General features: G+C 35.5%; 1 protein-coding gene across 5 annotated transcripts in view; it reads left to right on the forward strand.

Annotated features, from left to right (window-relative positions):
• Positions 1-13,083, forward strand: part of LOC106881248 (uncharacterized) — a 297,452-nt gene that overhangs the window by 181,097 nt on the left and 103,272 nt on the right. For all 5 annotated transcript variants that reach the window (XR_008264114.2, XM_052967796.2, XM_052967797.2 and 2 more), the window contains exons 25-28: positions 1,726-1,927; positions 4,215-4,373; positions 6,572-6,727; positions 12,622-12,780. Coding sequence is in view for 4 of the 5 variants with exons in the window: in XM_052967796.2 (XP_052823756.1) it covers positions 1,726-1,927; positions 4,215-4,373; positions 6,572-6,727; positions 12,622-12,780 (676 nt within the window). In the remaining variant the exon portion in view is untranslated. The remainder of the gene's footprint in view (positions 1-1,725; positions 1,928-4,214; positions 4,374-6,571; positions 6,728-12,621; positions 12,781-13,083) is intronic.

The following is a 13,083-nucleotide window of genomic DNA, read 5'->3' on the forward strand; positions in this document are numbered from 1 at the left end:
TAGTAGTTTGCTTACTGAGCTGGTTGCTCCTAGCTGTTGACAGTTTGTCGTCTGTTTATCTGCTCACTGTGGAGGCGCAATGGCTCAGTGGTTAGGGCAGCGGACTCGCGGTCATAGGATCGCAGTTTCGATTCCCAGACCGGGAGTTGTGAGTGTTTATTGAGCGAAAACACCTAAAGCTCCACGAGGCTCCGATAGGGGATGGTGCGAACCCTGCTGTATTCTTTCACCACAACTTTCTCTCACTCTTACTTCCTGTTTCTGTTGCGCTTGTAATTCAAAGGGTCAGCCTTGTCACACTGTGTCACGCTGAATATCCCCGAGAACTACGTTAAGGGTACACGTGTCTGTGGAGTGCTCAGCCACTTGCACGTTAATTTCACGTGCAGGCTGTTCCATTGATCGGATCAACTGGAAGCCTCGACGTCGTAAGCGACGGAGTGCCAACAAATCTGCTCACTATTGAATCAATAAGTTCATCTGCGAAAATTGTTCATATCCATAATGCTGCTTCACATGATGCATCTTATGATTTCAACGTACCCTGGCTCAGGTCGTAACATGCAATTTAACCCATTGCTGAGATCGTGACATGTACCACTATTCTGGGCTAGAATAGGCCTAGGAACAGTAGTAGCTAAATGGTGATTCTACACTTCTTAAAATGCTGGAACTCCTGAACAGTTTAAAGTCATTCTCAGGAATTATTGAACCTGAGCAAGAATGGAATTAGATGTAAAAATGATGACAGCAATGGTGGCGGTGATAGTAGTACTAATGGTGGTGGCAGTAGTGGCAATGATGTTAACACCAATCCCTATATCTTTCCTTCTTGAAATCATTATTCATATTATGAATCCCCACAATTCCAGGCCTGTAATGGAATCTCTATGTAGTTGTTTTATCCATTAAAAGTAGCAGCCTCTTCACACTTATATCACATCCTATTGTCTTAAAAATAAGAAGGACACATAAGATAGTATATACTTGGATACATTATGCAGGTTCTGGGCTGGAGCAACTTTGCTCATAGGTCTGTTAAACATTTTGACCATTTTCAGCTCAATGTAGTCAATTTGAAATGGTTGAAGAATGTTTATATTTGCAACTGTGTGAACTCTGTGAAAGATATCCGAGGGATAAGCTGTGGTGATAGATTAAATCTACCATCCAAGAACAGGAACTGGAACTGTCCTTCCAACACACTTTTACACAAGTTTTCTCAACCAAATTTTTATTCACAGAATTTTGGCTGCATGATGGGATGGAATCTGAAACCACTTAGTTGCAAAAGAAATCTGTTAACCACCATTGTTTGGTGATTCTCTGTGAAACCCTTAACTTTAAAAGTCTCCATTATTTGATTCTTCCTCAAGTAGCTACAAGTGATTTGCATCTCACAATGCTGCACTAGAAATCTTTGTCTCCATTAGTTTTGATAAGTCCTTTGTTTCATGTTGTGTGCTTTTGCCAATAATGTCAATGTAGCTGAGTGATCTTTGTCCAATATTATAGTGCTGAAGTGTTCAAAAAATATATTATGCTATATCTCAGTTACTCTTCATTTGATTTCTATTCATTTGACTATCTAATATTTGTCATTTTACCACTATTAAAATCTTCAATATTTAACTTATTATAGTTTGTTGCCCTAATTTTGTATCTCCAAAATTCTGTGTAACAGACTTTTGAAAATAAACTAAATTTAACTTCTTTTATTTGCAGGTTTATGCAACTGTTCGGCTTGAATATACAGGAAATGCTAATCTTTGGAAAAGGATAAAAAGCCACTTTGAATCATTTTTTGCAATGAAATCAGGAACTGACCATTTTAACCCTAAATGTGCACCGAAAAAAGAAATTTTAAACAGCACAGATAGTTTTAAGTGTTCTGGGAATGCAAAGCTTGTTCAAGGAAATATATGTCGTGAGTAGTCATGAGTAGTCTAAGTCGTGAGTAGTTTGTGTGAATACATATCAGTTTTCCCTTGCAATTTGTTTATTTACCTTGGAGAAAGGTATTAGGTTTTTTTCTATGAGTTCCAGCTGTTGTGTTGTTAAAGATCCAAAATACCTGCATAACCCTTTAATATTCAAATTACTCTGTCAAAACAAAGTGTATAGACAAGTGTTACAATTCTTATTTATGCACTTTGCTTTGTATTTATCATAGATTATTTCATATCTTTGATTTTGATGATGTAATTGCTTATTTTTAGAGTGACATTGTAGAGTAAGTGTGAGAGACCAGTTCAAGCAAGTTTGACTATAAAACAGGCCGAATATTTGGGCCAAATAAGGCTGGTTTAAATGCTAAAAAGTTAAGGGGTAACCACTCTGTTCTGTTCTGGCTCTATACTAGGTCCTTGTCCATAACACTTAACAATCAAAAATTCAGTCCAGCAAAGCTGTAAATAAGAAGCAAAAGCACACATCAAATAATTGCTGTATATGATAAGAGCAAGAATTTCATGAACTTGTAACATCATCATCATTTAACGTCCGCTTTCCCTGCTAGCATAGGTTGGTCGATTTGACTGAGGACTGGCGAACCAAATGGTTGCACCAGGCTCCAATCTGATCTGGCAGAGTTTCTACAGCTGGATGCTCTTCCTATTGCTAACCACTCCAAGAGTGTAGTGGGTGCTTTTACGTGCCACCGGCATGAGGGCCAGTCAAGCGACTAAATTTAAGTCCTTCCTTATACATTGAAAAGATAACAGGAAATCATTCCTATGTATCCTTCCCCAAGAGATTCTAATTAACAGGGTTATAAAAAAAATTCAAACTTTTCATAAAACCTTTATCAGAAATTGTCAAAAATAATATTTTGTTTTTCAGTCATCAAAATTTGATGGATTTTCTTTCATTTAATGACTGGCAAGATGACTATTAAAGTTTGCAAACAAATATTTGATCCTCACAAATTGACTACTTAAAGATTTCATTTATTTAACCAGTGTTATTGAATATATTTTGGAGCAGCCAAATAACATTCATTTAGGTTAAACATCCCCTCTTATTAGCATTATTTGGTGAGCTTGCAGAATCATTAGCCTGCTGGACAAAATGTTTAACAGCATTTCTTCTGGCTTCATGTTCTAAGTTCAAATTCTACCAAAGTTGACATTACCTTTCATCCTTTCAGGGCTGATAAAATAAGTACCAGTTGAGCACTGGGGTCAATGTTATCAACTTACCCCCACCACTAAAATTTCAGGCTTTTTGCCTATAGGAGAAAGAATTATTATCATAATTCTCTTATATACAATGCAGCTGGTGGTTTGTCAATCCTTGTATTTCATAGAATGTTGATGATGGGCAAGAGTGACAATGTTGTTATGGAAGACTTGGAGCATTGATGAGAGTCAAATCAACAATCTATTTGGAAGAACTTTCAAATCCAAACTTTAAGGACAACTTCCAGTTATCTTCTTGCTTTGCCATTAAACTACAGATGAGCATTGTCTGTTGGAAGAAACTCCATAAACACAATAGCCCTATTAGCCAGGCATGTCTAAGATGTGTACAAGGTGGCAAAAGTGTCCTGCATGAATTAGTTCCATGTCTGAATATTGCTGACTTGTGGATTTAGGTTGAACAGCTGTTTTCATGTGTAGGACAGATCTAGCTGTCAACTGAATTAATTATAAACACTGTCCTGCTGCTTTCCTTTGCCTAGGAAGGGTAGCCAGTTTTCCTCTGTAGTGGCTATGGTAAAAGAGATTGTATAGTGGATAAGATTAAAAGGATTACTCTTTAACCAAGCCCTGGTAAAGCTCTTAAATTCCACTTTATGAAGAAGGTATCAGTGGACAGGGATGCTCTCTTCCTTCCAGTGGATTTGTTAAAAAGTGAATGAGAGTGGCCAAAATGGACTGTGTAAGTTGGCCTGCACTCTGCATATACCTGCAGGAATGGAGATTACAACTGGGACAGAACACATCTGGTAGTTAGAGTAATACCAGATCATCAGGATTTATTTATTGACCCAAGATGGATGTCTTTCTGTTAGCATGTCCCGTGAAAATGCCTTTTGTATAATTTTATTTTCCATGCTTGATTTTCTTTTGGACTTGATTCATTGTTAACCTCTACCATTTGTAATTTCCCTGTATATGTCATTCTTGTGAGAAGAGGTGGTGGTTATGGTGATGATGATGCTAGTATCATCTATTAACTGATCAATGTTTTCCTTTTTATCCTTGACAAAGTTACCTGTCCTCCGGGAAAATATGGTTTTGATTTCAAAGAATGTCTACCTTGTCCACAAAATACTTACAACTCACAGTATGGTTCAAGTAACTGCACAGCATGCCCTCATGGGACATACAACACTCAAAAGGGCTCTTCAAGTATACAAAACTGCTTTGGTAAGTCTCATTTCAGATTAAAGAACTAATAAGTTCTTATTGGCACCATAAAAATTTATAAACTTTTGAGAGAATGTGATGTAATTCTTTTTTGAAACAGTGGGCCTCAAAGCATGTAAAGCTACAAATAATAGCATGCAAATATTGGGTTGAAAATCTCTTTTGGATAGAATATGTCGAAAGGTGCCCATGTCACATTGGTAGAACACCTGACATGTCTACAGTAGATGTGGGTTTGTATCCCACTGGCAGCCTTGATTCCAGTTTCATGTATCTCAAAAGAGATGTGTAAACTTACATTAGATGTTGTTTATCCCCAGGTTAAATCTGACTCGGTGGACCTAAAAATAAGTCATAAAAAAACAAAATGAAAAAAATCAAATCAAGCAAATTAGCAACATAAAAAAAAACAAAGGCATTCTCAATTGCAACTACATTGTTTTTAGGCTATGTATGAATACATTAAGTTATCCTTTTTTTATTTAATGGATTTGAGGGAGATTTAACTATTATTTATGGCAGTTCAAATGATCCCATTGGGGCTCCCTTATTGACTTGTTGCAGTAAGAAGATGTTTGTTACACTGAACATAATTTGTTGGTCAGTTTTTTTTTTAATAACTTATATGAAAAGCCTCATATAAATAAATGATGGAATTCTAGAAAGATAGTGTGTATTGAGACTGATTCTGTCTGTCATTGTCTTATATATGTCCAGACTGGCTACACAAAGCAATTCCTTTTACTGTTGCAATCAATTCTTTTCATATTTTAGTGAAAAAGTTTCAAATTCTACTCTTCATTTCCATTTTATTTAATCCTTTTCTTCTCAATTGAGAAAAACAGCTTTGTGATAATTTAATGGCATTCAAACTGGTCTTTAGCAGCATTCTGTCTCTTACTCTTTGCGGATTTCATTTCTCTCCTTCACTTTCAAACTATTCTATGCCATATGGTCTCTGCACTTCCAGGTTTCCATTTTTCAAAAATCTGTCTAAACCAGAGTCCATATGGCCCCTGAAGGTCCATATAAGATTTTTGTGGGGTCCCACAACAAAATAGTAAATTTGGGATCCACAATAGTATTTTAAGAGCCCTTGAAAAGATTTTGCTTTAGATGTATGTATTGAAAGAAACAGCTTAGGTTTCTTTCTCTAGCATTTTACATAGTTCACACTACACAAGTTAATGGGTGAAAAAAAAATGGAATTTTGAAAGCAGTTTCTACAAAACTAGTTTTTAAACATTGAATGGTTATAAAGATCCACCAGAATAAAATAATCAAAGGGGTGCATGAAAACCCCTGATCTAAAAGGTCATCATTAGCATGTATTGTACCCTTTTACAGTGCATTGATGACACTACAACAAAAGTTTTTTTACTGATCAAGCATGGATGAAAACATGGCATTAATTTGTTCTGACTTTCTTATAGTGTTTTCTTTGCAGAGATATTGAGGTGGTTTGCCATTGCCTTCTCCCACTGGATGGTCATTTGCTCACAAGGAGCTCATCTGTCCTTCAACAGGTCTTGCTTTTAATCCTTCTGGTTGTCCAGATATCCTCCTCACAAGAGTTGTAAGCTACTTAAGTGTGAGAGCTGGTTCAGTCACCAACAACTTGACTGTGGAACAGGTAGTAGTGGTTTATATGGTACCAGTAATAAGTCTCATCAGCCTGTGATGTGATCCCTGACCTGACTAAATGGTAGCTTTGGTATTATGTCCCAGTTCATTTTGAATGAGTCACTTAGCCATCTAATCTGCCTGTGTTTTATTTCAAGGACAGGCATAGGCGTGGCTGTATGGTTAAAAAGTTGCTTCCCAAACACATGATTTCAGGTTCAGTGCCACTAAGTAGCACCATGGACAAATGTCTTTCCTGATAGCTTTGGGCCAAGTAAAACCTTGTGAATGGTTCTGGTAGTTGGAAACTGAAAGAAGTCCATTTTGTGTGTGTGTGTATGAAAGAGAGAGAGAGAGAGAGAGAGAGAGAGAGAGAGAGACTGTTTGTGTCTCCTTGCCATGACAGTGAATGATTGCAGTAAATGAATGTCATTAATTTCCATTATCCTGAAAATGCATGTCTAGCCATGGGGAAGACCAAATGTGACAGATTTTCTTCCTGTACAAAACAATAAAACTTTAAAATTATCATATTTTAATAATTTGTTTCTTTTTTTTATCAAATGTTTTCACAGATGGTTGTCCAGAAGGGAGTATATCAGCAACTGGTCATATTCCATGCAAACTATGTGATAAAAATACTTATTATTTTAACAAAACATTTTGTGAACCATGTCCACCAGCGAAATTTACTCTGCTTAAAGGCTCCACCAATGTGACACAATGTACCGGTGAGCATCTTTATTTATGGTTTGACATTTGTCAGTTTAATGTTCCTTATAGCAAAGTAACATTTCAGATTCTGCCTAAATCTTTCAAATTCATAGCCAGAAATCTTATCTTATTTTTACATAATACATTTGTTTATTTTTCCCTGCTTGTAGCTTTTCCTCTGATCTCACACCTGGTTTTATTTATTTTATATTTTATCTCACCCACTACACTGTTTTCTTTATATTTATTTTGTTTACACTACCCTCTCATCTGTATCACATTCTGTCCCATACTTGCACAGTTCCACCAATCCCTAGTTAGTCACCTGCATCCAATACCACTAACATCCCCCTCTATGCCCATCTCCCCACACATATCTTCCTGTACAAGCACAGAATATCTCACCTCTTCCTCCCTTCCTAACTCCCCACAGAACTGCATCTCAGCCTTATCCCTAACCCAAACCTTTTCTTTTCTCTTTTTTTCTTCCACTCTCTTTTTCTTCTTTGCTCTTGTCTACCAAATTTCCTTCATTTTGTTTTTCTGATGAAGGACTAATGTCTGAAATGTCAAAGACCCTTTCCCTTTCCTTTCAAACATTAGACTAACAACACCTTTGTAAAAACTTGTCTCTGTAATGTTTTATTCTTGCTTTTGCTCATTCATTATATATCTTTAACTCTTAGGCGGTCTTGTTCTTTCAATTTTTTCATTATTATGTATATATGATTCTATCATTTTGTTTTTTAATTGTTTGAATTCTCACTAAAAGAAAAGGACCTGATTTCTAAAAGAGAAATGAAGCTCTAATGATAAAATCTGAATACAGCAATGATATGTGTTGTATACTGAATAACAGAAAAGGTTTCTCATATTTTACCAATCCATTTACAGACTGTACTTGTAAAGTGCATGTTAGCTGATCATTTTCTTCCCCTCAAAATCAGATCTTTTTCAGATTGTCATTTAGGTAATTACTAACATAATCAAGTGCACCAATAATTATTGGCATAAATATATGTATACATATGCAAGTATACATACAGACATGCATATATGTATATATGCATAGATATGCAAGTATACATATATACATATATGTAAGTCTATATGTATATGTATATGTATATATGTATGTATGCAAGTACACATACATGCATGTGTGTTTTTAAATTGAATGAGGGGGATGGGATAAACTACCTGCATCAGCTTGCTATAAAAGCAGGTAGTAATTTTACCTTGTATTTATTCCCGGTGCAAGTTTTGAAGAGTGCAGTTCAATTTTAACAGTTATTTTTTCAAATCTGTAATGGAAGTGACAAAGGAGCATATTCAGTATATTTTACTTTATGAGTCAATAAAGGCAACAATGTAATGGAAAGTGCAAGGAATATTAATGCAGTATATGGGGATCAGAGAATAAGCATAAGCCAGTGTCAATGGTAGTTCTAGAAATTCCAAGTCAGAAACTACAGCCTAGAAGATGAGCCTCATCCTGGAAGATCTGTAGAGCTTGACAAGGATGTCCTGCAAACCCTGGCAGAACAAAATCCCAATGTAACTGTTGAGGAACTAGCAGATAAGCTTGGATTTTGTCATACAAACGTTCATTGACACCTGCGTGCCATTGGAAAAGTCAGCAAATTGGGTCAATGGGTTCCTCAAACTTTCTGAGTCTAATCACACGCAGAGAGTGAATGTGTGCTCTTCTTTGCTGTCACATCTCACGAACGAATCTTTTTTGGACCAAATAGTGACTGGTGATGAGAAATGGGTTCTCTACAAAAATGTCAAGCACCAAAGACAGTGGGTAGGGAGAGGAGAAACATTGGCACTCCAGGCTAAAGAAGGTCTTCACCCATGTAAGGTGTTGTTATCTGTTTGGTTGGATATAAAATATTTAGTCCACTTTGAACTTTTAAATCCAAACCAGCACTTGAAGAAAAACGACCAACTTTGGTTTCAAGACAAAAGGTGTTCTTCCATCAAGATAATACTTAGCCACATACAGTGAGGATGGGATTCCAAAGGATGGAGCAATTTGAATGGGAAACGATGCCCACCTACTATATTCACCTGACATTGTCCCATCTGATTATCATTTATTTCGTAGTCTTCAAAATCATTTGGATGGGAAAAATATGAATTCTGTACATGAGATCAGAACAGTACTGAAGGAGTATTTTCATCACAGACAAGTGATTTCTGCAAGAGGGGCCTTGCAAGTCTACCAGATAAATGGAAGAGCATTGTAGAAAAATGAAAGAGAGTATAATTAAACCTTGGGAGAGGCATTATGCCGGTAATAAACACACGCACTGGTTCAGTCCTTTATTAATTTATATAGTTTTTTGTTAAATTATTTCATTGCACTCTTGCAATCTCTTCAGTAACTTGCATTGTGTGCAAATATAGTCCTGGTGCCAACTGCAAAGCCAGAAATGTGGACTACAAAATAAGCTGTATGGATGGTGAGTGTAAAAACAGAAACACGACATACATAGGTGAAATGGCAAGAAGTTTGGCTGAGCGTGTAAACGAATGTTGGAAGGACTATAATAATCAAAACCAAATCTCGGTGCTCTACCAGCATGCCAAAGAACAACATGGTGGTGTACTGGACAGAATTAGCATAGAAATCCTGTCTAGACACCCCGGTGACGCATCGTTGCGACAAATACAGGAGTCGGTCCTCATAACTGAAAAGCAACCAATTTTGAACACCAAATACACGTAGATGAGGGCCTTATAATTGCCCATGGTTGCATGTGTTGTTCACACATATGATGCGGAATATGAACGTAAATAAATTTAAATTAAAAAATAAATAAATACAATAAAATAAATTTAAAAAATAAAAAAAAATTTAAAAATGTCTCTATCTGATCTGATATAAACGAAATTGTTACAAACACACATATGGATGCACATTCTTACATACTTACATATAAGCACGAACACATAAGTGCGTGCACACATGAGCGTGCACACATACGAGCTTGCACACACTCACATGCTCATACCAAACAGTTTCGAAACAACGCCAGATCATACATTCAAAATAAATGGAAGTGGAGAGACAAGTTACTGAAGAGATTGCAAGAGTGCAATGAAATAATTTAACAAAAAACTATATAAATTAATAAAGGACTGAACCAGTGCATGTGTTTATTACCGGCATAATGCCTCTCCCAAGGTTTAATTGTATTCTTTCAACTCACGTATCCACATCAAGAATCTTGCACACGAAATACACATACGAAAGAGAGTATATTTTAGATTTAAAAACAACTTTGTTTATCTTAATTTTGAAAAATAAAAGAAGTATAAAAAAATCACATTTATAGGATGACCCACTATATATATATATATATATATATATCAGAAGTATAAGGAAAGGAAAAACTGTAGGTATAGACGATCTTTAATTCATAACCCAGATTAGTACAGAACCAATATACATTCTATAAATTGTTTCCGAGTCTAATTATTTCTAAAGACAAAAATTTGATTTGATTTGTTCATTCCCGTCTGGGCTATGAAAGCTCTTTGTATATTTTTGTTGGTCATAATTATTCATACCACTATGTAATTCTAGATGAAGAATCTAATTTTTATTTCAAGAAGAGATTTTCATCTTTGTCTTTGGAATTAATTAGACTCCAAAACAATTTGTAAGATGCATATTGGTTCTGTACCAACCTGGATTATGAATTAAAGGTCGTTTACACCTACAATTTTTCCTTTCCTTATACTTCATTTATTATCTTTGCAAATACTGAATATATATTTTTTATATATATTCCTTACTTGGACTGTACCAGCAGACTTCGATGTTTGACATCTCTTTGAAAGATTTCAGTCCTCACCTCTTTTATATATATATATATATATATATATATATATATATATATATATATGTTACAATATATATATATGGATTCAAGTAATCATAAAAAAAAAGCTCCTTAATGCATTATTTTTAAAGAGTTTTGCATTTTGCATTGATGCAGACATGTAAGTAATCTATTTATTATTAAATATAATATAAATTATTTACATGTTTTTAAGTTATGAAACAATTTATCGTAATATTTGAATTGTCTTATTGTTCAATAAAATATCATCAAACTATTTCTCTGTCATTTATGTCTTTATATACATACATATATATATATATATATATATATATATATGTATACACACACAAACATATATGTAGGTATGTATGCATACATGTATGTACGTTTTCATAATTCTTTTATTTTAAGAATATATTTGTCATAGGGCTCTGGCCCTGCTGGGGTACCACATTCAAAGGTTTTAGTCAGATCTACCCACTACTTGCATTATTTACATTATTTACATTCAGCAGATATTTGTCCTCATCTTGTTTGTTGTTTACACAATGTTTCGGCTGATATACCCACCAAAACTTGGTGTAGCACCAAGCTTTGTCAGAAAACAGGCTGCGCTTTCAAAGCAACCAAAATATCTTGACACAAATGAAAATTAAATGTTGAAGTGAAGCTAACAATTTTTGAGTGTTCTTGACTGGCTTACAAATATCTTCCACACTACAATTGTCTTATTTTAATGATCTATATTTACTGGGTGGCTAAGTTTATGTTTTTTACATTTACACAATCTTGTTTTTTTTTTGCTTTTAATTGGTAATATTGTTTCACACACCATACACATACAACACACACATTCACACAGCAAACACATGCACCTCATATGCACACATACATATAAACACACACACATGCGTGCACATATACACACACACACACACTCTCTCTCATACAGGTACATATTCTCTTGCTCTCTCTCTCTCTCTCACACACACAGTGCAAACAAACTTACATACATACATGATCATACACACACTATGCATACAATGTGTTTCTGCATATCAGTTTCTGTTTACCAAATTCCACTTTGGCTATAGTAGAAGACATGCCGAAGGTGCCACACTGTGGGATCAAACCCAGAATCATGTAATTTCAAAGCAAGCATTTTAACTACATAGCCAGGTGTGCAACTGTGGTGCTACATGGTACATGTATTCTAGTTTTTATTATGTACATCACACCTCGGTATGACTTTAAACTGAATCCAATGGTGGGGTCCTGGTTTGTGAGTCTTAGGGTTTTGGGGAGTATGGAACCACCTCTTAGACACTATTGTTTCCAGGTATACTCTGACCTGTGGTTGTAGCACTCAGCTACTAATTAGTAAGTCAGTGGGGCAGATGGAACTCATTAACTTGGGAGAGAAGCAATCCATTTAGGAGAAGGAAAACCTTGATTCCAAACCTCTGCTGCTTTGCAACCATACCCAGCCATGAGAGAAGCTTTGGGAGTAAACCCTGAAAGGAAATTGAGTGTCAGAGCCCTTGAGGTAGTTCAACGATGTCTACAACCTCATTCTGGCTACCCCTTTGATGACACTGATGTCAAATTGCAATGACTGGGCTGTTTCTTTGGATCCATCTGTAACCTAGAGATGGAGGGACATGCTGCATGGGAAACAATCTGTCCTCAGTATCATGCTGTTTAGGCTTGGATCCTATCAAACACTCTACACATGGGATAGACAACTTGTATTTTCATTGATGGTCATTGTGGCAGACAGAGGCCAAAGAATTATGTATAAAATAGGGTTGCTAGAGGATGTATAAAATAAGGTTACTATAGGATGTATAAAATAAGGTTGTTATAGGGTGGATAAATAAATTCTGTTATAAGATGTATAAAATAGGGTTGCTCTAGGATGTATAAAATAGGGTTGCTATAAGATGTATGAAACAAGGCTTCTATAAAATATATAAAATAATGTTGCTTATAGGTTATAACTTGATATATTTATTGTTGATTATTTATCATTTTAAAATATTCTATTTCAGAGCAATGTTATCCTGGTTACTTTTCTGGAACTGGTTATGAGCCCTGTCAGCCATGTCCTGCAAATACCTATAATATGTTCCACAAAAGTACCATGTGTTCACCTTGTTACCATAATCAAACAAGTCTTCCTGGTTCAATATCACGGTCAAATTGCACAGGTGAGTCTGATTTCAGTTTTTGCCATTATTGTTGTTACTATGTGGACTCTTAAACACACTTGTGCTATGTAGGTAATCAGTTGAATGACCTGTTGTAACCAACATATCTGTAGTTCTAGATATACCAGTGATTGGTTTGTTGCAAACTTGTAACCAATTATGTTTGAGTTCACAAATTATCCCCCACAAAGTCCAGTCTTTATTGCAGTGTATCTTAATGTCCCTAAGAGCTATACCAGCAGAGCCCAAACCCTTTGTAGGGTTTCCTATGCTGGACAGCTCAAAGGATAGAGGCCAAACTAA

Source organism: Octopus bimaculoides, chromosome 5 (genome assembly GCF_046866305.1).
Source record: "Octopus bimaculoides isolate indiv1 chromosome 5, ASM4686630v1, whole genome shotgun sequence".
Lineage (NCBI taxonomy): Eukaryota > Metazoa > Mollusca > Cephalopoda > Octopoda > Octopodidae > Octopus > Octopus bimaculoides.